The following is a 26,432-nucleotide window of genomic DNA, read 5'->3' as shown; positions in this document are numbered from 1 at the left end:
TATGTTGGGTGCACAAATATTTATAATGGTTAAATCTTCTTCTTGGATTGATCCCCTGATCATTAGGTAGTGTCCTTTAATGTCTCTTGCAACAGTCTTTATTTTAAAGTCTATTTTATCTGATATGAATATTGCTACTCCAGGTTTCTTTTGATTTTCATTTGCATGGAATAACTTTTTCTCTCCCCTCACTTTCAGTCTGTATGTGTCCCTAGATCTGAAGTGGGTGTCTTTTAGGCAGCATATATATGGGTCTTGTTTTTGTATCCATTCGGCCAGTTTGTGACTTTTGGTGGGCATTTAATTCATTTACAGTCAACGTTATTATCAATATGTATTTTCCTACTACCACTTTCTTAATTGTTTTGCGTTTGTTTTTGTGGGCCTTTTTCTGCTCTTGTGTTTCCCACCTAGAGAATTTCCTTCAGCATTTGTTGTAAAGCTGATTTGGTGGTGCTGAATTCTCTTAGCTTTTGCTTGTCTGAAAAGCTTTTGATTTCTGTGTTGAATCTGAATGAGATCCTTGCTTGGTATTATAGTCTTGGTTGTAGGTTTTTCCCTTTCATCATTTTAAATATATCCTGTCAATTCCTTCTGGCCTGCAGAGTTTCTGATGAAAAATCAGCTGATAACCTTATGGGGATTCCCTTGAACATTATTTGTTGCTTTTCCCTTGCTGCTTTTTGTATTTTTTCTTTGAATTTAATTTTTGTTAGTTTGATTAATGTGTGTCTTGGCATGTTTCTCCATGGGCTTATCCTGTATGGGACTCTCTGTGCTTCCTGGACTTGTAGTTTAGTTTTATAAACTAAAACTAAAACTTATAGTTTTTGCCTATGATCTCTTCAAATATTTTCTCAGACCCTTCTGTTTCTCTTATTCTTCTGAGACCCCTACAGTTTGAATGTTGGTTTGTTTAATGTTGTCCCAGAAGTCTCTGAGACTGGCCTCATTTCTTTTCATTCTTTACTCTGCTCCTTGACAGTTATTTCCACCATTCTATCTTCAAGCTCACTTATTTTTTCTTCTGCCTCAGTTACTTTGCTATTGATTCCTTATAGTGTATTTTCCATTTTCCATTATTTTGTTTTTCACCACTGTTTGTTTATTCTTTAGTTCTTCTAGGTCCTTATTAAACATTTCTTGTATTTTCTTAATCCATTCTTCCATTCTATTTCTGAGATTTTGGATCATCTTTACTATCATTACTCTGAATTGATTTTCAGGTAGGTTGCTTTTTTTCCTCTTCATTTATTTGGTCTTTTAGGTTTTTACCTTGCTCCTTTGTCTGCGACATATTTTTTGTCATCTCATTTTTAATTTTGATGGGTAGGGCTGTGTTCCTGTCTTGCTGGTTGTTTGGCCTGCTGTGTCCAGCACTGGAGTTTGTAGGCAGTTGGGTGGAGCCAGATCTGGGTGCTGAGATGAGGACCTCTGCGAGATCTCATACCAATTAATATTCCCTGGGTCCTGAAATTCACCGTTAGTCCAGTGGTTTGGACTCATCACTCTCACCACAGGAGCTCAGACCCAATCCCTGGCCTGGGAATGAAGACCCTGCAAGCCATGCAGCATGGCAAAAAAAAGAAAAAAAAAGAAAAGAAAAGAAGGCCAGAAAAAGCCTTGGGGGTGGTGGGGATTAAGCTCAGGGCCTGTGCTGCCAGAGGGGGCCCAGGAGTGCAGAGTTTCAGGCCCAGGCCTCCAGCAGGTTTGCCGGGTCAGAGTGGGCAGGGGAGACACTGGTCATGTTCCCTTCTTATCTCCTGATCCCCTGAAGGTCTCTCCCCATTCCCACTGATTCCCTCACTGTGAGTTGGCCCCTCCAAGCATGGTAATGCCTCCCCTCCCCCAGCTGCCCCTCAGGCATGCCCATCCCATCCCGCCTCCACTTTTCCTCTCCTCCTCCTCACCCCCTCCACGTCCTACCTCGTCACATAGGGGTTCCTCCCTTCCCCTTAGGTGTCCAAGGTCCCCCACCAGCGCCTCCTAGGTGCCCTAGTTATGAGGAGACACGAACTCTGCGTCCTCCTACTCCTCCATCTTATCCATCCTATGCCTTTTTATTGAAGAATGTAGTCCATTTTTATTTAGAGTAATTATTGATAGGTAATGACTTACTAATACCATCTCTTTTTTAAGACTCTTTTGTAGTTTCCTAATTCCTTTCTTTCTCTCTGACTGCCTTCCTTTGTGAATTAATGATTTTTATAGTGGTATGCTTTTAATAAACTTCTCTTTACCTTTTGTGAACCTAGTGTGGTTTCTTGCTTTGTGTTTACCATGAGACTTAAATAAAACATCTTACAGAGACAGCGATCTATTTTATACTGATGAAACGTGAGCATCAACCGCATACAAAAACTCTTTCCTTTTACCCTCCACCCTTTAATATTTTTGATGTCATGATTTGCCTCTTTTTATAGTGGGTACTTATTAGCCAATAGTTGTTGCTGTCATTATTTTTATATTCTTGTCCTTTAACTTTAATATGTTAAGTGTTTAACATTCCATATCAAAGTACTATAGTATTCTGAATGTGACTGTATACGTAAATTTACCAGTGTATTGTGTATTTTCATGTTATTAATTAGCATTCTTTTACTTTACCTTGAATAACTCCTTTCAGTGTTTCTAGTAAGACAGGACTACTGGTGTTCAATTCCTCAGTATTTGTTGGTCTGGGGAAGTCTTTATCTTCCATTCATTTCCAAATGACATTTTCCAAATAAAGTATTCTTGGTTGGCAATTTTCTCTTTCAGCACTTGGCTTTCTCCTGGCCCACTAGGTTTCTGCTGGGAAATCTACTTAGAGCCATATGAGGGTTCTGTTGTAAGTTCCAAGGTCTCTTTCTCATGATACCTTTAAGACTTCTCTTTTTTTCTTTGATTTTTTCTGTTTTATTATAACATGTGTTGTAGAGGACCTTTTTATGTTGATTTTATTTGGTCACCTAAAAATGTCATGAACTTATTCAAATCTCACCCTTGATTTGGGAAGTTTTCAGCCATTATTTCTTTAAATAAGCTTTCTGCCCCCATCTCCACCTTTTCTCCTCTGGAACTTCAATAATTCACAGATTGGTTCTGTTGATGATACCATATATCTTGTAGCCTTTCTTAATTCTTTTTCATGCTTTTTTCTTTGTTCTCCTCTGACTGGATAACTTCATTATATCTGTCATCTATCTTACAGATTCCTTCTTCTGCTTGTTTCATTCTGTTGTTGATGCTACTCTATTGCATTTTCATTTCATCATTGGAATTTTCAGCACCAGAATTTCTCTTTGGTTCTTTTTTTGGATTTCTATCTTTTTGGTAAACTGCTCATTTTGTTCATGTATTGTTTTCTTGATGTTTTTCAGTTGTCTTCCTGTATTTTCTGGTAGCACATTGAGTTATTTAAAACAGCTATTTTGAATTCTCCATTGGGTAAATCACAGATCTCCAGTCTTTGAGTTTGAATACTGAAGACTTTTGTGATATTTTGTTGATGCCATATTACTTGATTTCATGTTCCTTGAAGTTTAGTGTTGTTGTGTTTGCTTTGGAAGTACCAGTCTCCTTTGGGGGTGAGAAAACTTCCTTCAGCCCTGCTACAGACTTTTAGACTATCTCAGATCTTCTATGGGAACACCAGCTCACACTTCTTCTCCCTCTAGTGGCAGAACTTCTGTGCTTGTGTGCCTTGTCTAGATCCTACAATGCACCAGGATGGGTGCTGACAGCCTGTCTTTTGTTTCCCCAAAGATGGGACTACATCTTAATCTTGTATTCTCTCCCTGGCCCACAGATTTGAGCCAGATTTCTGTGTGTGCTCACTAGCTGTCTATCAAAGCTTGCTTTTACCTCCAATGTTAGTTGTGCCCACAGGGGCTGGCCACAAGATGGGAGGGTGTGTGAGTGAGGCAGACAGAGCCCTGAAGGGGCCAGTGGGCCAGTTGAGTGAATAAGAAGGTGAGGCATTCCCAGCAGCTTTTGAGTGAGTTCTTTGATGGAGTTTGCAATGCAGTTAGTAGGATCAGCCTCCCTTTAATGCTCTGTAAGTGTCCTGTCTTCTGCTCTCATAGCCTCTTCGTGACTCCCAGACATATAGCTCATTATTAGTACTCTGGACGGAATGAAAGAGAAATGAGCCTTTTGGCAGATCCCATACAGATGAGGAAGCTGCAAAATCATACACACACTCCCCCTTTCCCCTGTGGGAGAAATCAGGGGCCCAGGAAGTTTTCTATTAGCCTTAAGCTGTGCCTCCTTTGGGGGAAGGGTGATGAAGGTAAAGTTGAGCTGTTCCTCTTACCCAGTCCAATGAATCCAAACTTATATATTTTTTTCTCCAGTGTGTGCTGCAGCTCCTCCTGTGAAAACGTGGACTTTCACATAAGTACTCTCCTCCATGTGTGACTGTTTAAGACAGTGTTTCCAGTGACTACTGGACTGAGGCTGAGAGAGGATAGAGCTGGTTCATGGGCCACTGCAGACACCACAGTCAGGACAGAGATCTCTCTGCCTTTTATTTCATGTGTATGTAGGTGAGACACCTCCTGGGTCCCTTGGCATATTGTGTTGAGTCCCACACCTCCCTCAAAGACAGGTTTGTTTGTGGATGGATGTCAAATTTCTGTTGTCAGTTCAGGAACAAAAACAATGAATGTCTTGTGTCACCATGATCCCATGTTTTCTGGTAAGGGTTTAAAGTTTATTTTGTCTAACACAAATATCACTAACCCTGCTTTCTTTTGGTTACCATTTTCATGGAATATCATTTTTCATCCTTATATTTTCAGCCTGTGTTTTTCCTTAAAGTTAGTTTCTTATAGAAAACATAAAGGTGGAGCTTGTATTTTTATCCATGCATCCAGTTTATGTCTTTTAGTGTTGCATTTAATATATTTACATTTAAAGTATTTTTGTTGATTTTTCTTTCTTTTTTTTTTTTTTGTGTGTGTGGTACGCGGACCTCTCACTGTTGTGGCCTCTCCCATTGCAGAGCACAGGCTCAGCAGCCATGGGTCATGGGCTCAGCTGCTCCACGGCACGTGGGATCTTCCCGGACTGGGGCATGAACCCATGTCCCCTGCATTGGCAGGCGGACTCTCAACCACTGCGCCACCAGGGAAGCCCGATAATTTTTTACTTTTATCATTTTATTACTTATTTTGTTTGTCTTGTAGTTCTTTTGTCTCTCTTTTTCTTTCTTGCTATCTTTCTTTGTTTCATTGGGTTTGTTTCCTTATTTGTTTGTTTGTTTGTCAGTTTAAGTAGGCTTTGATTCCTTTCTCTTTTCCTTGATGTAATGTATAGGTATACTCTTGTTGGGGCTTACATAAAATATCTAATTTTTACAGTTGTAAACTTTTATCTCTCTCCCCTTCCATGTAAGTTGTTGACACCACAATTTACATCCAATTTTGTTTGTAACCATTTATATAATTTGTTATATTTATTCATAATACTTTTGCCTTTTAACTTTTATACTAGCATTAAAAGTGATTTGAGGGGGCAGTGTCAAGGTGGTGTTGTGTGGAGGCATGGAGTTAGCATCTCCCAACCACTAGCATGCCTGCTGGCTGCTGGTGGGGGGCTCTGACCCCCCAGGAGACAGGAGGAACCCCCAAGTGAACGTTTAGGATGTGGGGGGATGGAAGGGGGAGGAGAAGTTGAGGCCAGACAGGATTGGCACCCCGGAGGTCAGGGAGATCAGGAGAGGCAGGTGGGAGGGACACTTGGGAGGAGCGGGAGAGGAGCAGAAGGCAATGGCCCCACCCATTCGAGCCCAGGAAGCTTGCTAGGCTCCCAGGTGAGGTCCCCTGCCCTCTGAGACCAGGGATGGGGGGCACGCCTGTGCCCCTTCTGTTCCTTGAGCCTAAGCACAACCCCCTACAGCTCCCAGGGCCTTTTCTAGCCCTGTGGGTCCTAAGCATAGGCCCTGCCCACCACCCAAACTTCGCCCTTGCTTAGGCCCCACCCTCCACAGCCAAGGCTTTCCTCCTCCTTTTTTTTTCTCTTTTTGTTTTTCTTCTTTTCTCTCCTCCGCTTTTGTACTATTGTGGTACTGATGTACCTCCCGGTTGTTGATTCATCTGTATTTTTATTTTTATATTCTTTCTAATATATCTGTTAGTTTCCTAGTCTAATTTTATTTTTTACTTTGTTATTGTTCTCTTTTTATTTACCACCCCATGTGACTTGGGGGATCTTGGATGCCCCATGAGGCAGGGGTTGGGCAAATCTTCTTCCGTGGGAGCTCCAAGTCCAAACCATGGGACTAAAAGAGAACCTAAGACCGCAGGGAATATTCATCAGAGTGAGGTCTCAGGGAGGTCCTCATCTCAGCATCAAGACCCAGGTCTACCCAACATCCTATAAACTCCAGTGTTGGAAGCCTCAGGCCAAACAACAGTAAGATAGGAACACATTCCCACTCATTAAAAAAATTAAAAAAACAGACAACAAAAAAATATGTCACAGATGAAGGAGCAAGGTAAAAAAGTACAAGACCAAATAAATGAAGAGGAAATAGGCAATCTACCTGAAAAATAATACAGAGTAATGATAGTAAAGATGATCTAGAATCTCGGAAATAGAATGGAGGCACAGATTGAGATGATACAAGAAATGTTTAACAAAGATCTAGAAGAACTAAAGAACAAACAAAAAGAGATGAACAACACAAAAACTGAAATGAAAAATACACAAGAAGGAATCAGTAACAAAACAAATGAGGCAGAAGAAGAAATAAGTGAGCTGAAAGACAAAATGGTGCAAATAACTGCTGAGGAGCAGAATAAAGAAAAAAGAATGAAAACAATGAAGACAATCTCAGAGACCTCTGGGACAACACTAAACATACCACATTCGAATTATAGGAGTCCCAGAAGAGGAATAGAAAAAGAAAGGGTCTGAGAAAATATTTGAAGAGATTATAGTGGAAAACTTCCCTAACATGGGAAAGAAAATAGTCACTCAATCCCAGGAAGCACAGAGAGTCTCATACAGGATAAACCCATGGAGAAACACACTAAGTCATATATTAATCAAAGTATCAAAAATTAAATTCAAAGAAAAACACTAAAAGCAGAAAGGGAAAAGCAACAAATAACGTTCAAGGGAATCCCCATAAGGGTATCAGCTGATTTTTCAGCAGAAACTCTACAGGCCACAAGGGATTGGCAGGATATACTTAAAGTGATGAAAGAGAAAAACCTACAACCAAGATTACTCTACCTGCAAAGATCTCATTCAGATTCGATGGAGAAATCAAAAGCTTTTTCTGACAAGCAAAAGCTAAGAAAATTCAGCACCACCAAACCAGCTTTACAACAAATGCTAAAGAAACTTCTCTAGGTGGGAAACACAAGTGAAGAAAAAGACCCACAAAAACAAACCCAAAATAATTGAGAAAATGGTAATAGGAGCATACATATCAATAATAACCTTGAATGTAAATGGGTTAAATGCCCCAATCAAAAGACACAGACTGCCTGAATGGATACAAAAACAAGACTCATATATATGCTGTCTACAAGAGACCCACTTCAGACCTAGGGACACATACAGATTGAAAGTGAATGGATGGAAAAAGATATTCCATGAAAATGGAAATCAGAAGAAAACTGGAGTAGCGTTACTTGTATCAGATAAAATAGACTTTAAAATAAAGCCTATTACAAGAGATAAGGAGGGACACTGCATAATGAGCAATCCAAGCAGAAGATATAACAATTATAAATGGTTATGCACTCAACATAGGAGCACTTCAATACATAAGGCAAATGTTAACAACCATAAAAAGAGAAATTGACAGTAACAAAATAATAGTAGGGGACTTTAACACCCCACTTACACTGATGGACAGGTCATCCAGACAGAAAATAAATAAGGAAACACAAGCTTTAAATGACACAATAGGCCAGATAGATTTAATTGATATTTATAGAGCATTCCACCCAAAAGTGGCAGAATACACTTTCTTCTCAAGTGCACACGGAACGTTCTCCAGGATAGATCACATCTGGGGTCACAAATCAAGCCCTGGAAAATTTAAGAAAATTGAAATCGTATCAAGCATCTTTTCTGACCACAACACTATAGGATTGGAAATCAATTACAGGAAAAAAACTGTAAAAAACACAAATACATGGAGGCTAAACAGTGCACTACTAAATAACCGAGAGATCACAGAAGAAATCAAAAAATACCTAGAAACAAATGACAAGAAAAACATGATGACCCAAAACCTATGGGGCACAGCAAAAGCCATCTAAGAGGGAGGAAAGTTTATAGCAATTCAATCTCACCTCAAGAAACAAGAAAAATCTCAAGTAAACAATCTAACCCTACACTTAAAACAGCTAGAGAAAGAAGAACAAAGAAAACCCAAACTCAGTAGAAGGAAAGAAATAAAGATCAGAGCAGAAATAAATGAAATAGAAACAAAGAAAACAATAGCAAAGATCAATAAAACTAAAAGCTTGTTCTTTGAGAAGATAAACAAAATTGATAAACCTTTAACCAAACTTATCAAGAAAAAAGGGGAGAAGACTCAAATCAATAAAATTAGAAATGGAAAAGAAATCAAAACTGACACTGCAGAAATACAAAGGATTATAAGAGACTACTACAAACAACTATATGCTGATAAAATGGACAAACACGAAGAAATGGACAAATTCTTAGAAAGACGCACCCTCCCAAGCCTGAACAAGGAAGAAATAGAAAATATAAACAGAACAATCACAAGTAATGGAATTGAAATTGTAATTAAAAATCTTCCAACAAACAAAAGTCCAGGGCAGTTGGCTTCATGGGAAAATTCTATCAAACTTTTAGGGAAGAGCTAACACCCATCCTTCTCAAATGCTCCCAAAAAATTGAAGAGAAAGCTACACACCCAAGCTCATTCTATGAAGTCACCATTGCCCTGATACCAAAACCAGACAAAGATATCACAGAAAAAGAAAGTTACAGGCCAATATCACTGATGAACATAGATGCAAAAATCCTCAACGGAATACTAGCAAACAGAATCCAACAGCACATTTAAAGGATCATACACCGTGATCAAGTGGGATTTATCCCAGGGATGAAAGTATTCTTCAATGTATGCAGATCAATCAGTGTGATACACCACATTCACAAATTAAGGAATAAAAACCATTTGATCATCTCAATAGATGCAGAAAACTCTTTTGACAAAATTCAACAGCAATTTATGATAAAAACTCTCCAGAAAATGGGCATAGAAGGAACTTACCTCAATATAATAAAGGCCATATATGACAAACCCACAGCAAGCATCATAATTATGAAAAACTGAAAGCATTTCCACTAAGATCAGGAGCAAGACAAGGATGTTCACTCTTGCCACTCTTCTTCAATATAGTTTTGGAAGTCCTAGCCATGGCAATCAGAGAAGAAAAAGAAATAAAAGGAGTATACATTGGAGAAGAAGTAAAACTGTCAGTGTTCACAAATGACATGATACTATACATAGAAAATCCTAAAGATGACACCAGAAAACTACTAGAACTAATCAATGAATTTGGTAAACTTGCAGGATACAAAATTAATGCACAGAAATCTCTGGCATTTCTATACACCAACAATGAAAAATCTGAAAGAGAAGTTAAGGAAACACTCCCATTTACCATTGCAACAAAAAGAATAAAATATCTAGGAATAAACCTGCCTAAGGAGGCAAAAGACTTGTACTCAGAAAACTATAAAACACTTAATGAAAGAAATCAAAAATGACATAAACAGATGGGGAAATATATCATGTTCTTGGATTGGAAGAATCAATATTGTGATAATGACTACATTACCCAAAGCAATCTACAGATTCAATGCAATCCCTATCAAACTACCAATGGCATTCTTGTAGGGAAACACAAAAGACCCCAAATAGCCAAAACAATCTTGAGAAAGAAAAACGGAGTTGGAGGAATCAGGCTCCCCGACTTCAAACTATACCACAAAGCTACAGTAATCAAGACAGTATGGTACTGGCATAAAAACAGAAATATAGATCAATGCTACAGCATAGAATGCCCAGGGATAAACCCACACATATATGGGCAACTAAGTTATGACAAAGGAGGCAAGAACATTCAATAGAGAAAAGACAGCCTCTTTAATAAATGGTGCTGGGAAAACGGTACAGCCACATGTAAAAGAATGAAATTAGAACACACCTTAGCAACATACACAAAAATAAACTCGAAATGGATTAAGGACTTAAATGTAAGACCAGACACTATAAACTCTTAGAGGAAAAACACTCTTTGATATAAACCACAGCAAGATCTTTTTTCACCCACCTATTAGAGTAACAGAAACAAAAACAAAAATAAACAAATGGTACATAATTAAACTTAAAAGCTTTTGCACAGCAAAGGAAACCATAAACAAGACAAAAAGACAACCCTCAGAATGGGAGAAAATATTTGCAAAGAAACAACAGAGAAAGGATTAATCTCCAAAATATACAAACAGCTCATGGAGCTCAATATCAAAAAAACAAAAAATCCAGTTAAAAAATGAGCAGGAGACCTAAATAGACATTTCAACAAAGAAGACATACAGATGGCCAAGAGGCACATGAAAAGATGCTCAACATCACTAATTATTAGAGAAATGCAAATCAAAACTGCAATGAGGTATCACCTCACACCAGTCAGAATGGCCATTATCAAAAAATCTAGAAACAATAAATGCTGGAAAGGGTGTGGTGAAAAGGGAACCCTCCTGCACTGTTGGTGGGAATGTAAATTGATACAACCACTGTGGAAAATAGTAAGGAGGTTCCTTCAAAAACTAAAAATAGAACTACCATATGACCCAGAAATCCCACTACTAGGCATATACCCTGAGAAAACCAGAATTCTAAAAGAGACATGTACCACACAATGTTCATTGCAACACTATTTACAATAGCCAGGAGATGGAAGCAACCTAAATGTCCATCGACAGATGAATGGATAAAGAAGATGTGGCACATATATACAATGGAATATTACTCAACCATAAAAAGAAACGAAATTGAGTTATTTTTAGTGAGGTGGATGGACCTAAGAGTCTGTCATACAGAGTGAAATAAGTCAGAAAGAGAAAAAAAAATACTGTATGCTAACACATATATATGGAATCTGTATATATATAAAAAAGGTACTGATGAACCTAGTTGCAGGGCAGGAATAAAGATGTAGACATAGAGAATGGACTTTGAGGATACGGGGTGGGAGGAGGAGCTAGGGCAAAGTAAGGGTAGCATCAACATATATACACTACCAAATGTAAAATAGCTAGTGGGAAGCAGCAGCATAGCACAGGGAGATCAGCTCAGTGCTTTGCAGTGACCTAGAGGGGTGGGATAGGGATGGTGGGAGGGAGGCTCAGGAGGGAGGGGATATGGGGTCATATGTATGCATATGGCTGATTCACTTTTTTGTACAACAGAAACTAACACAGTATTGTGAAACAATTATACTCCAATAAAGATCTATTTTTAAAAAAACTTATTTACCCATCACTGTATTCTATATTTGTCTCTATATTTACCATTACCAATGAGTGTCATACTTTCTTATGCTATTGTGCTGGTGTTTAGCACCCTTCTTTTTCGACTTGAAGAACTGCCTTTAACATTTCTTGGTATGCAAATCTAGTGGCGATAAACTCCCTAAGCATTTGTGTGTCTGGTCATATTTGTACCTCCCCTTTATTTGTGATGGTCCAATTTGCTGGTATAGTATTCTTAGCAGTTTTTTCTTTCAGCACTTTGAGTGTATCATCCCACTCCCTTCTGGCCTTCAACGTTTCTGCTGTAAAATCACCTGGTGGTTTTACGGTTCCCTTCTTTGTGATGTTTCCTATTGCTGATTCAATATTTTACTTTGTCTTTGACTCTAGACAATCTGATTATGTGTATCAGTCGGGGGGAGGGTTGTATTTTTTGCAGATTCAGTTTTCTGCCCCTTTCCCTCTCTATTGTCCTTCTCAGTCTTCTGTAACATATATAGTGATCATTTTGGCAGTGTCCCATAAGTGCCGTAACCTATGATCACTTTTTTACTGTTTTTTTCTTTTTGCTCTTCTGACTCAATTACTTTTAGTGACCTCTGCGTCCACTGATCCTTTTTTCTGCTTGTACTAGTCCGTTGTTGAACCCCTTTATTTAATTTTTCAGTTTATTTATCACATTTTCCAGTTCTACCATTTCTCTTTTGGTAATTTTTATATTTTCTATCTCTCTGTTGAAATTCTTACTTTGTACATTTATTGCTCTCCTGTCCTTGGTAAGCATGTTTATGATGGCTATTTTGTGGGTTTTGGGGTTTCTGTTTGTTTGTTTGGGGTTTTTTTGCCATTGAAAAATGTATTTTATTTCTAAATATTCCCTAGTAATAAACCCACAAGCTTTAGTTACAAGAGGGCGAACATCAGAAGCAAGAGAAGAAGCTGAGTACTTAGGTTTGGACATGGGAGCTGCCCGTGACACTCACCTGGGACATATGTCAGGCCCAAACCACCTCTGCTTTACTCTTTTGTCAAATTTTTTGCTCTATGACTGCTATTTTGAATCTCTGTTGGGGAAATCACTGTAAATGTAAATCACCTGTCAGGTGATTTACATTTAGTTAGTGTTGGTTTATAGATACTTATCTTGTTCTTCTGACTGGAACGTATTTCTCTTATTATTTTTCTCGAATCTCTGTGTTGATATCTGTGCATTAGATGAAACACCCACATCTCCTAGTCTTCACAGACTGGACTCATAAGTAGAAAGCCTTCATCAGTTAGCCTGGCCAGAGATTTTGGATGTCTCTCTAACTTCTATGCTCATCCAAACTGCTGTCTTTGTACCTAGCATCTTCCAGGGGTCTAGAGTATGCCAACTCCCATCTATGTCCTGAGACAGGTGACCTAGAAGCCAGAAAAGCTGCTGAAGCTGGGAGCTGGACTTTATCCCCTCACTCACTCTGCACTGAGCTGGGGAGAAGGGCTGTGGAAATGCCTGCATGCTCCTTCAAACCCTGTGCTCTTCCAAACCATGCTTTTGCTCTCTGTAGTCCCCAGGCACCAACAAATTCTGGGCTTCATCAGCTCTCAGAGAGAGGTTAGTTAGGAGCCAGTTCCTTAGGCAGCAGCCAGAAAAGACAAGAGTCTAGGGCTTCCCTGGTGGCGCAGTGGTTGAGAGTCGGCCTGCCGATGCAGGGGACACGGGTTCGTGCCCTGGTCTGGGAGGATCCCACATTCCGCGGAGCGGCTGGGCCCGTGAGCCATGGCCGCTGAGCCTGTGCGTCCGGAGCCTGTGCTCCGCAATGGGAGAGGCCACAATAGTGAGAGGCCCGCATACCACACACACACAAAAAAAGGATGAGGGTCTAGATGTGTAGTCTAACTCCTTCCATGGAGAAACTGGGAGCTGCTCCCTTTGCACTAAGGTCGGGGATGACCTGTGAGCAGTGCTAGCACAGCCATTCCACTTTGTCCTCAGTAGTACCAGGAGACTGGAAATGCTGGGCCCTCCCAGAGGCAGGTGAGTTAGAAGCCAGACCCTGGACTAGCAGTTGGAAAACTGGAGCCCTAGATTGTGGTTCAAACTCTTTGCTCCTCCAGGAGAAGCTGGGAGTTGAGGGTTCCCTCCCAATTATATGGTGCTGTGCCTAGGTGGGATTTATTGTGACAGTGTGTCTCAGTTTTTCCTAACAGTTAGGATTTTAGCATTTTCTCACTTACCTTGAATGCAGGAGCCTCTCAACTAGTGTTTTGAATAACGGGAGCTGATACGTGCATAGCTGTTAATTCAGTGTGTCTGTGGGGAGAGGTCGAGGCATCCTATTCCACCATCTTACTAATGTCACTCTATTCTTTCAAATTTATATATGTTGTGTTTGTTTGCTTTTCTTTTTATAGTTTTTAAGTAAAAGGAATTACTGATTTTCAATCATTGTTTTCTATTACAGATTTTCAATCTTTATTATTTTCTATTATTGCTATTTAATGTTAAATTTCCCCTCTCAGCACACTTTCATGTCATTTCATAAATCTCATAAAATTTTACTTATCATGTTTTTATTTTCATTCAATTCAAAATATTCAAAGTTTTCTCTTTTGATTTCTTCTTTATCCACGAGTTATTTAATAAATGAAGCTGAGCTCTGTGAAGAGACCTAGTAAGTGACAGAAATGTACTTTACTATTTCAAGTTTAGTTATACATAGTTTGACAAAGCATCATTTAGTCCTTTGTAGACTGAATACATGTGTTGATCATTGTCATCTCCATTGAACTCCATATATTGACATGGCTTTAAGCACCCAGTTTTGATGACAAACATTTCAAATTCTCAGATACAAAGCCCATGGTAACTGTGGTGGAAGATTCCGAGATCATCACCTAATCTGAGATACCCCAATTTGTTAACTGTGTTCTGGGTTGCTTAAGAGATCCAGACTAAGCAATGTTTCTAACAAGTCCCAGGAAAGGAAACCCATTGTTAATAGAGTTCTGACATGCTGTAGGATTCCAGATCCATTCGACAAACAGATTTCTAATAATTTCCTAGTAAGGATTCTGAGTACTTTAAATCTTGCTTTGTTCTAAAAACATGAATAAAGTGTCTTGATTTAATATCTTTGGAAACTCGTAGATTTTTTTCTCTCACACAAGAACTTAAATGATTAGGATTTTTCTAGGTTTACATTTATAAATGACTCCCCATTTTTCTATAGTTATATTATTTGCATCCTTATAAAATGTTTATCAAATATATGCTTATCTTTTCTTTATGCTTTCTCCCTTTTAGAAACATGTTCAAAATCAGATATACAAATTAAGAACGGATTTTTTTCTGAATCTACCTTTGCATATTCTTTAAATAAACAAACACAGTATACGTGTAAACCAGGATATGTAACAGCAGGTGGTAATACATCAGGATTAATTACATGTCTGCAAAGTGGATGGTCAATGCAACCTGTATGCATTAGTAAGTAATTGATTGTTTTGTATTCATTATCCTAATGATCACTCTAGAGAAGTTTTCTTTAACTTCATTCTTTTTACCGTTTTTTTTTTTTGCTGGGGAGGGGAGGTATGAGGTGTTGATGTGGTCCCATGGCTGTATTTGAAAAGATAAATTTTAAAATGAGTATCATTTTTTACCTTTTATGATTAATTACTAGTAGGGTAGAATATCACTGCATCCTTCACTTCAAGTTTTTTTCACTTTAACACATCCTGTGATTATAAACTAATTTAGCTAGGAGACATACCTGTATTCTGGTATAAACTCATTTATTTTTACCTGAATCCTTTATGCCAATTGCATCTGATTTTATTTTATGAGACTTTTATGTCAGAATCTTTCCTCCTAAGCCTAAAGGTTATGTTTTTAAGTGAAGATATGAGTCCATAGTGCATAATCTTCAAATAATATAACTTGTAAAATTTATATGTTTGAAACTGTAGGGTAGATCCACTTGCGAAAAATTCTCTCTGTTAGGAAATCTTCATAAACATCTAGTAAGTGGAGACACAGAAACACTTCTAGATAGGACCAAATTCTGCTGTGCTGAGAGGTTTTTTTGTCCCACCACACAGATGTTTATGACGATTTTCTAAGGAAAATTTGCTGAGTTTATTTTATTCACCCCAAAGCTGTACAATGATATTTTTGAAGTGATATTTTACATAGTCACTTCAAGTGAAGTGGATATTTAAAATATCCCTTTCTACTGTTTACATTTTATTTCTTTTTCTTTCCAATGTCTATGCTTAATATGGGCACTAGCCAAAGAGAAAATGATAAAAGTTGCCCCCATATCAAACTCACTTCGTACTAATATGTGACCAATTTTCCATTCTAACACTCTTTTCATGGAAGAGAAAACTTCTCTATTACTTTTGTTTTTACTAGTATAGTTTTGCTTTAATTTTTTAAAGTTTTAAGCTGGCTGGCTACATAACGCATTATGAAATTTGAGATTAATTATTTAAACCTTTATTAACATCACTCTATTACAGTGTTAGTGAAAATTGATACTGTTCAATTTTACTTTCTTGTAAAGAAACATTTTACTTTCTTGTAACTTGTTATAAATAATAGAGCTACTTTTGCATTCAACCTTGATAAATATAAAAGAATACACAACCATTAGAAATATATTTGGGAAAGCAAAATCAGCATGTGACTTTAAATATTAGTGTGTTTTAAAGTAGAATTCTATAGAATGTTTAAAAATTTACTTACCTTGTTGAAAATTACTCTTTTTTTCAATTAATCAATTTTTCTCTGGCATATATGTCACAACTTCTAATAAGTTCAGCATATTAATTCAGAAAATGCTGTTACAAAAATAGTACAATACATCTGTAATGGCTTATTTTATTACTAGCCTGGGAAAAATGCATAAGTATAATTAAATTGAGAAAAATGTTCATAAAAGAAATATTTCAGAGCCATTAAGTGTTGAGAAAAATGTTGTGTAGAAACATATTTTTTCAGGAATTCCCTGGCTATCCAGTGGTTAGGGCTCTGCACGCCCACTACAGGGGGCACAGGTTCGATCCCTGGTCGGGGAATTAAGATCCCGCAAGCCGTGTGTTGCAGACAAAAAAAAAAAAAAAACAATAACAAAAACATATTTTTTTCATTTTGAGTAACTATTCCAGGACAGTGATCGATCACTGGTATTCTTGGATTATTTTTGCATCATAAATTATTAGCACATACTAATTGGTAAAGCCCCCTTTCCCCTTGAGATGAAACTTAATCAGATTGCCCACTAAATAATATTAGAAATGAAATATTTTTATTACATTATCCCTTAGAATCCTGTGATATGCCAGTATTTGAGAATGCCAGAGCCAGAAGTGATGGCACATGGTTTAAGCTCAATGACAGTCTGGACTACGAATGCCTTGATGGGCATGAGAACCGAGATGGACACACAACAGGCTCCATAGTGTGTGGTGAAAATGGCTGGTCTGGTAAACCTGCATGTTATGGTAAGAACTCCTTTACAGCTGTTATTCTTTTCAAATGAACATAATTAACAATAATCATCAAAAATGTTTTATTTTTACCAAATTTGACTGATCTAGAGTCATTATTAAGGCATGATGATTAAAATCAAGATGTCTCCTTCTGCTTTAATGTAAACTGGATGGAGGGGAAATTTTGAAGTCCAAAGACTCACTCATTACCAAAATGACAGTGTCTTACAACCTCTTCAACTATTTTGCTCCTGAGTTTCTGCTCTATACCTCCTAGCTTGAGTATTAATTTCTGCAGGTACTGAGAGGAGCTTTTTATTTTCCCACCATGACAAGTTCTGAGGACAGTGACATGAATCTCTTTTATGTTTGCCAATCAGCGGTCTTTTCTCCAGGGCTAGGAACAGGGCTTCAATCTCTGGCCAACTGAATGGATGTTGAATGTTCCAAGCCAAAGGAACAGTATATGCAAAGCTTTGGCAACAAAACAATGTTTGGGAAATACCAAGGTTAATGGATTCTACTCAAGGTGTGTGAGAATTTTATGAGCTGAGGCTGGATAGGAGGCAAAGGAAAGATTATCCAGGTTACTTCAGGGCATGTTCACATTTGGATTAATTTTATGATTGATGAAAAGTCATAAGGAATTTTAAGGAAAGGAATGATATAATTTTATTTGGATTCTTGAAAGTTTTTTTTTTTTTTTCAGGAAGCCATGTAGGGTGAGAAAAAGTGGGGATTAGATAAGGTTATGGCTGAAGAGATGCACAGCAGAGGATAGATTTGAGATATATTTTGTTGGCAGAAAACACAGATAATGTCACTAAATGATGGATGTCGAAAAGAGCAAAAAGACAAGGGACTCGCGTGCTTGCTCTCCATTGCTTCATAAGCAAGCAGGTAAATGGAAATGACTTTGTCAGGTGCTACTGGCAGGAGAGAGAACACTTTGGGAAGAACATGGCAACTTTTGACTTGAACACATTGTGATTGGGCTGCCCATGGACCATAAAAATTGGATATATCCACTACAGAGTTGAATACATGGATCTAACCAGGAGACACACCTGTGAGATTATCACCCTATAAATAATGATATCACATTGGGAAAGAATGTAGAATGAAAACAGAAGAGAGATCAAGACTGAGCCCTGAAGCATTCCAGCATTTAGGTGTCAGACAAAGAGGAATAGATGGCAAAGTAGATAGGAAAAAGGAGAACCCAGAGAATTTAGGGGAAAAACTTAGAAATGAATGTTTCATAGATGTGGAGAGGAGAAAATGTGTAAAGGTAAAGCAAGTATAATAGATCAACTAATGGTGAATCCTGTGGAGTCAGCCTGGATGGGTTCTAATTCCAGTTCTACAGTTTGCTAGGCATGTATCTTAGGGCAACAACCAAGCCTATTTGAAGCTTTGTTCACACTTCCTAATCTGGAAAATGGATTAATAATTACAAATGTTCTAATATTTCAAAGGATGTTGGACTAAATTATTCATATAAAGTTCTTGCCATAATGCCTGCCATACAATAAAATCAAGGAAATTGTCATCTAATTACATTATTATGATTGTTAGAGTGGTGGATATTTCTAATTCAGTAGATATGTCCCGTTAGAAGACTGTAAAAATGTGGTGGATTTGGCTACATAGAGGGCAACAAAAACTGCAACAGAGATGGTTTTGGATGGAGTAGACAGGGAAAAACCTACATAGAACCTGCTGAAAAAATGATTAATAAGAAACTTATCACAGCATGTGGACATAACTCTTTCAAAAGATTTGCTTGTGACAGAGAAGAGGAGGTTCAGGATATACTGCTAGGGGAATTACACACTGAATAAAGAATTGTTTTAATGGGAAAGATGAGAGTGTGTTGAACGCTGAAGAGGATATGCTAGAGAGGGGAGCAGGCAGAGACTGAACACAGGAAGTTCCCTGTGAAGGAGAAGGGAAAGGAACCCGCGCTGCTGAGAAAATCCTGGGCTTTGGTGGCAACAGCTCTACTTCCAACTTCCTATCAGGAGGAAGGAAGGAAAATGGATGTGTAAATCTAATGCTGAAAAGAAGCAGTTGCTGATGGTTTCTATTTTCCTTTGTGGTAGAAGACAAAGTCATGTGAGATTAAGTGGTGCACAGGGGAAGGAGGAGAAAGAACACTAGGCAGAGTAGAAAAGATTAAAAATAGAGATTTCAGACAGACACACAGAGTGAATTTATAATGGAAATGAGACAGGCTTGTTCAACAGTGTTCTGGGCACAAATTTCACTTTTCAGGCTGTCAACAAACACCTAATATGACCTAGAAGTAGGCTAAGAGAAAAATGGTGAAAGATAGAAACAGGGGACCTGCCTTTCAAGAGCTTTCATTCCACTATGAAAAAACAACAAATAATTAAGGTAAATAATGAACCAAAAGGTAAAATATTTCTAGTATATTTTCCAAATAACTGTATTCGAAGAACAAAAGAATCCAAGTGCTTAGAAAATAGGAGGGGACTGAAGGCTCTAGTTCCTACAGGAAGACATCTATGCAAAGAAAAGTTGGAAACCATTCATTCAGCATAGAGATAAGGGTCTGTGCAACAGCCGAGGCAGCAAAGAAATTGACCTATTTTAAAAATTCTGTATTGACTCTGACTCCAGGGGCAGATAGATGACATTGGAAGTGTAGGCAAGGAATGGATTGTAAAGTGTTTGGAGCTTACTCTAAGTAAAAGGGGAGGCTCTTAACATGATCATGGCTTTCTTAAAGTCACTTTCTTTATGTGAAGACAGCAGTTGGAAAATAGCCTACAACCGATGTTATTGTTAATGCAGCATTTTTCACAATATGATAAAATAGGAAATGTATATACGCACAACATATATAAACACAGACACATACCAATAAAAGTATTGCTATGTGGAAATTTGGAGTAGAATTTTCGGAAAGGAATCTCAGTTGTTCTCATCAAGCGTGACCTTCTCAACGAAGCTACAAAACTCAATATTAACACAAAACGAAAACTATTTTTTGAGTTATTTTTTGTGACATTACTTTTAAAAATAGTTAACTTATATCTAACTTTTTGACTATGTGTTAAGACTTGACTTTCAGACAGTATGAATTTTCATTTTGGTGAAATTCTAATTTTCAAATTCCAGTTTTGAATTTTATAAATTAATTAACAAGATAGGAAGACTCCGAATAAGAAAAATGCAATTTTTCATAATTTGTAGCAATGTCACAAATTTCATACATTTTATAAATTTGGGGGTATAATTTTACACATTTCTAAATTGAGTTAGAATAATTATAAATATATTAATAGTAAGATCATTTATAGGTACAAGAAGAATAGGTACTTGTATATCCTATACATAATCATGACACCTAGAATATGCCTATCTCTGTGGCCTTGAACATGTTCCTCATTTTGTTTCATGTTTCAATTTGATCATGTTTCAGTTTGATTTCCACAGTTGTAAAATTAAGGGGTTTTTAATGTTCCTGTAACTCAAATACATGAGAAATGTCTCCCTTGTGTGTTCTGGTTTCCCAATTATATTTTTAAAAATACCATTTTTCATTTGTGTGCAAATTAAAAATTGTAGCATTCGTTTTCTTTAACATGAGAGAATCTTTTTACGTTTTGAGACAGAAAAAGTAACATTAAATTATATAAATGTCAGTGATAAAATCATATCCAGTTCAAACAAGCTGACTTAACAAATAAATTATCAGGACACATACGTTGCTGTTCAATACCTTAATATTTCTCAAAGAGCCCCATATGAATGGAGAGGGTTTATAAAACCTAATATGTAATGTTTTTCAAGGAAGAGCATTTATGTGCTGCCCCTCTGTATATGCACGCAGTACCCAGCACCTCATTTTTACATGACACATATAGTATTTATTTGGCAATGATTAGTTGTATATTCTCACTAAATTATTTGTCTCTTTCTATAGAAAGAGAATGCAGTATTCCACAAATGGAAAACAATTTAGATGCTAATCCCAAGAAAGACAGATATAGACTTGGAGATGTGTTGAAATTCTCCTGCATACAAGGACTTATTATGGTTGGAGCAGATTCAATTCAGTGCTACCACTTTGGATGGTCCCCTAATCTTCCAACATGTAAAGGTAAATATTTATCTTACAGCTGCTGAACAAGAGTTAAAACCTTAGACATCAACCATTTCTTTCCTCTCTTAATTTTCTGTCTGCTTCCAGTGCATCTATAATCTAATGCATTAAGCCAGAGGTGTACCCACCAAGGACAAGTGTTGGGTTGTAGATAAAACAGTTTTCCTTATTTAAGAAATTAATCTCCAGTTGCTTCTTGAAATGTGTGGTGGAAGTATCCACAGATATGTATAAGGAACCTGACACTGGCAGAATTTCTTGTTAGGTTTCCTTTTGCCTACAATTCCACCATTAATATTGGACATTTTATATAATGTGGGACTTACCTTAAGTGTCATCAAGTGTGTCTAAACAATGTTCAAGTAGCTTATAGTCAATTCAATCATATGTATGGCTGGAATAAAAGTTAAAACTTGATCAAGGGGCTTCCCTGGTGGCGCAGTGGTTGAGGGTCCGCCTGCCGATGCAGGGGACGCGGGTTCGTGCCCTGGTCCGGGAAGATCCCGCATGCCGCGAAGCAGCTGGGCCCTTGAGCCATGGCCGCTGAGCCTGTGCGTCCGGAGCCTGTGCTCTGCAACGGGAGAGGCCGCGACGGTGAGAGGCCCGTGTACCAAAAAAAAAAAAAAAAAAAAAACTTGATCAAATACTTGTTTCGAAGGATAATATTTTTTCCAAAAGTTTTGATACAATGTTTCCATGGAATAAGAATATTCTTATAATTTACACACCCATATTTATTAATTGGTTTGCATACCTATTTAGGGTATCTGGATTATTGAACATGTTTTCTGGGCTTACATAGACTTCCAATATGTTAGCTCAGGATGAGTAATAGAACTAGGAAACAGAGTCTGGTGTAAACACCATTGTTTTTTCATTGTTTAAAAATGCTAAAATAAATTATGTAATAAATAATAAACTAACAAAAAATCTCTGCATTAGCTGGATTTTTAAGCTGTAAAATAGACCACGTGACCATTATTTACACAGCATGTCTACTGTAGGGCAAGTAAAATCGTGTGCTCCACCTCCTCAACTCCTCAGTGGGGAAGTTAAAGACACACAGAGAGAAGAATATGGACACAGTGACGTGGTGGAATATGTCTGCAATCCTGGATTTCTGATGAAGGGCTCTCATAAAATTCAGTGTGTTGATGGACATTGGACAGCTTTGCCCGTGTGTATTGGTAAAGTATTAAAAATAGTAATATTTAAAGGTAAGTCAACACTTTTATTTGTACTCTTATACAAACTTAAATGATAAAGACGAACATATTTTTGTGAAATTTTCCAGAGGAGAAGAGTACCTGTGGAGATATACCGGAACTTGATCACGGCTATGTCACCCATTCTGCCCCTCTCTATCACCATGGAGACTTGGTAGAGTTCAGTTGCAGAGAAGCATTTACAATGATTGGACCCAGATCAGTCACATGTATTAGTGGAAAGTGGACCCAACCTCCTCAGTGCATTGGTGAGAATGCACTTCTCAAATTGACATTTAACATTTGCAGCCATATTGTTGAAATTTAGTTATCCTTGAAAATGTCAGCTTAAATTATAATGATTCCCAACATTTGTTGTTTATAATTCAATATATGTCTGAAGAGGAAAAGTATAAACTAGAAGAGAATTTTATGAATCTTTCTGTCCTGATATTAACATTGTTTATCTTTACAAGTGTGAAGCTAAATCTTACTGATATTCACATGATTAAAATATGAGTACTAGTTACCAGGAAAATACAGCTATCTCTGCAGAAATACCAGTTTTGTTTTTATATGATACTCTTTCTTTTAGGACCTTTAAAACAAGGAAATATAGCTAAGAAAATACCCATTTCATGCATTCCTTTAGGAATCTTGCCTCTCTCAAAACTTCTAACAATGATGATTTCTCAGTCAGTTTCAAATGCAGCAAAAAGAAGTTAATGTGCTGGAGGGAAGGTGGGCTCAGGCCCTCCCAGTCAGTAGGTAACTCAGTCACAGGAGGCCCTTGGGCTGGGGCCAGGAACCTGCCCTGACTGATGCATTTCACTGTAAGTGAATCATCCTGACCTTTGGATGACCAAGTCTTTGATGACTGACCGGGAGAATCTTAGCTATCTTCCTTCACTTTTCCCTTAGATGACTTCTTTCCTGGAGTTTTCCTGGGTCCTGCATTCAAAGAGAGCCCTGGATGCCCAGTCTTATTTATTCATCAGATTTCTAGTCATTAATTATTCCAAGAAGAAGGTAGAGCTTAGGCTCAGGCTCCATGAGAGCAGGGATTCATACCTGTTTTGTTCACCGATACATTGCCCATACCAAAAGACTGGCTGACAGACGGGAGATATTCAATAGGAGCTTATGAAGTTAATCAGTAAATTTCATTGTTTATTACTCCCTACATTTTTACTAAACACAGTCTGGTCCAAGGTATTGCCAGTTCTTCACCAAACCTCATCTTTATCCTCTTCCATCTCCACAAATGACCTCGCCTCATTAACTTTTCATTCTACCTTACACCAAAACATGTGCTTCAATTATTACTCCCCTGATCTCAGAGTTTTCCTTGCAAAGGTTAATCCTCTACCTGTATTCAGTTTAACATAATCCCTCTCAGCTATAATAGACCTTATTCCAATTTTCTCCTCTCAGTGTTTATTTTGTAACTCTGTCTAGTCTAGCTTTTCATTCTTCTTACTATATTTATTTTCTCCTAATAAATAAGTTTGCTTTCCTTTCAGAAACCAGTCAATCATAGGATGATGACAGCAGCCACCACTGCTCCTTTTGAGTATACATCTTCCTTCAGTTACCATTCCCTGAAGAATACTATCGGCTTTGTCTCCCTCAACACTCTGAACAAATCCTAAAAATAGGGCTGATTCTCAAGCCTCTAGTGTGTTTTGAATTCATCTCCTTATTTCATGTTATTTTTTCAGGGTTGCATTTTCAAATCACTACTTTTCGATAGCCAACTACTTGACTTTTATTTATTCTGTTATCCTCACTTGACTCTTATCACTAACAAATCATAACAAATACTACCAAAGACCTATACTGATATTTTGTCATATTCAAAAAGGACTTCCACCTGCATTGATTTTTTGAAATAGGTAGCTATATAAAAAGCTTTTTTAGTCCATATTTAACTTTTTTTCTGGAGCCAGAAAAAAAATTGTTATTATGGCATTATATTGGATCATAGAATGACCTGGTGTATAATATAGCTTCTCAAAGACTCTACATGTATATACAGAAAACAAGTTTTAACTTTAAGTACCCACTTTCTTATTCCAAGTATTTGTTATTTTTTGGTGATCATTCAAAAGATCTTAAAAATTAAGATTCTATTAAAAAACCCTTAGATGTACTTTTCTTATTATGTTTCATTACTTTTCTTGAAAAAATATATATAAACTAGCAACTTGATATTCTATATCCACACATAATTGTTTTTATTTTAATGTTTTAAGATTGTGAATTAAAAGCAATGCAGACATGCTTGAGATCTAAAAACAAATGAATGTGAACATTTGCACATGTTTGAAGTTTGGGACCAGATTATTCATGCGATGACTATTCACTATGTAGATCATGCAAAAATGTTCCAATCCGAAATGCAGAATGTCTTTAGGATGGATATTTTCTCTGAAATTTCAAAAACTGGATGCAGGACTCAGGTTCATATATAATAGTCCATTTCATGTAATTTGATCAGTAATAACTTTGTTGGTGGAACTTGTAGGCATAAATTGTAAGTTCATTATATTACTGACTTCATAGCTATTTATTGTATTTGTTATTTGGTTCTTAGAATTAGTCTTTTCAAGGGAATATTTTCATTTTATAGCGACAGAGGAACTTAAGAAGTGTAAATGGTTAAAAATATTTGCATCTGAGAGAAAGACTGAACTTGACCATAACACCAACCAAAGTTACAGTTGTCAAGGAAAATCAGAAAAGAAACACTCAATCTGTATAAATGGAAGATGGGATCCTGAAGCAACCTGCAAAGAAGGTAAACTCTTCTTTATAATGTTTTCAAAAATGTATTCTATTTCTTTCTAACTTGTAAAAGTAGTATCTTTGTGTCTTTCAAGGAAATTTAGTTATTTATCATTACAAATAACTTTCAATCTGAAAGGTAATTTAGAAACAAACCAAAACACTGTTTCTAAATATTAATTGTATCGTGTGCATTAGTCAGCTATATGACACAACACCCAGAGCCTTGGTGGCTTTAAATTAACATCTGGGCAGTAGGTGTGCTCATTAGCATGGGAAAACCATTGCTTTTGATTTCTTACATTACACATAAATGTGCTTATGTCTATGCTGAACTATTATGTATTTATTCATGTATCTATTTATGTATCAATCTATCTATTTATATGTATCTATTTATATACATTTATGTATCTATCAAGTCATCTATTTATCTGTTTGTGTATCTATAGCTATCTTAAAAAGTCTTGAATCATATTGACACCACCAATTCCAACTGAATAGGCTCATTTCAGTTTTTTACTTTCACATCTGTATCTCTCTTCTCTAACTGTAGGACACCTTGACTCACTATCCTCAATATTTTTACCAATTTGTACAAGCCTATAGTATACAGAAAGTAGCTTCAAACCAATATAAAAACAAATCTACTATCTAATGTTCAACATCTTATAGTTCTTTCTTATATGCAGTTCTCTATGTAAAAATCATACCACACTAAAGCTGTTAAAGGAGAATAAATTATTTAGAAAAACATAAATATTTGGGAATTAAACAACAAACTTCTAAACAACTGCCATGGCAATATACAATGTGTACTGTATATTATACATGATACATTTATGATTGCTTAGTCCTTGTGAATTAACTCTTTTATAATTATAAAATATTTATTTATAGTTTTTGTAACACACCTTGTCTGCAAGTCTATATTAGCTTATTTAAATATAGTTAATTTATTTAAAACAATTTATTACTTTCATATGATAAAGGAATGCCCAACAAATTTCAAGTAATCAATGTCCTCAAAGCAAATATAAAATTAAAAGAGAACTTGCTACACAACTGCATCTTTAAGGAAACAAATAATATTTAGAGACAGTGAAGTACATGTGTTCTTCTACATTTTCTTCTAGAAGCTTTATAGTTTTAGTATGTATATTTCAGTATATTATCCGTCTTACATTAACATTTAAGTATTGCATAAAATAGGAGTTGATTTTTTTATATATGGATAGCCAATTGTTTTAGCAATATGTGTGGAAAAGACTTTGAAATGAAAATCAATTGACTATGGAAGTGTT

The 26,432-nt window shown here is 36.8% G+C and overlaps 1 protein-coding gene across 3 annotated transcripts in view; it reads left to right on the top strand.

Annotated features, from left to right (window-relative positions):
- The window catches only part of CFH (complement factor H), a 92,983-nt gene that overhangs the window by 41,521 nt on the left and 25,030 nt on the right, over positions 1-26,432 (top strand). For all 3 annotated transcript variants that reach the window (XM_024738214.1, XM_024738213.1, XM_024738212.1), the window contains 6 exons: positions 14,810-14,992; positions 16,837-17,013; positions 20,957-21,133; positions 22,141-22,323; positions 22,431-22,610; positions 24,974-25,141. In XM_024738214.1, coding sequence (XP_024593982.1) covers positions 14,810-14,992; positions 16,837-17,013; positions 20,957-21,133; positions 22,141-22,323; positions 22,431-22,610; positions 24,974-25,141 — 1,068 coding nt within the window. The remainder of the gene's footprint in view (positions 1-14,809; positions 14,993-16,836; positions 17,014-20,956; positions 21,134-22,140; positions 22,324-22,430; positions 22,611-24,973; positions 25,142-26,432) is intronic.

The sequence above is a fragment of the Neophocaena asiaeorientalis genome, unplaced genomic scaffold (genome assembly GCF_003031525.2).
Source record: "Neophocaena asiaeorientalis asiaeorientalis breed wild unplaced genomic scaffold, Neophocaena_asiaeorientalis_V1.1 scaffold25, whole genome shotgun sequence".
NCBI lineage: Eukaryota > Metazoa > Chordata > Mammalia > Artiodactyla > Phocoenidae > Neophocaena > Neophocaena asiaeorientalis.
The sequence above is the reverse complement of the archived record's forward strand: the minus strand, read 5'-3'. Positions and strand labels throughout refer to the sequence as shown.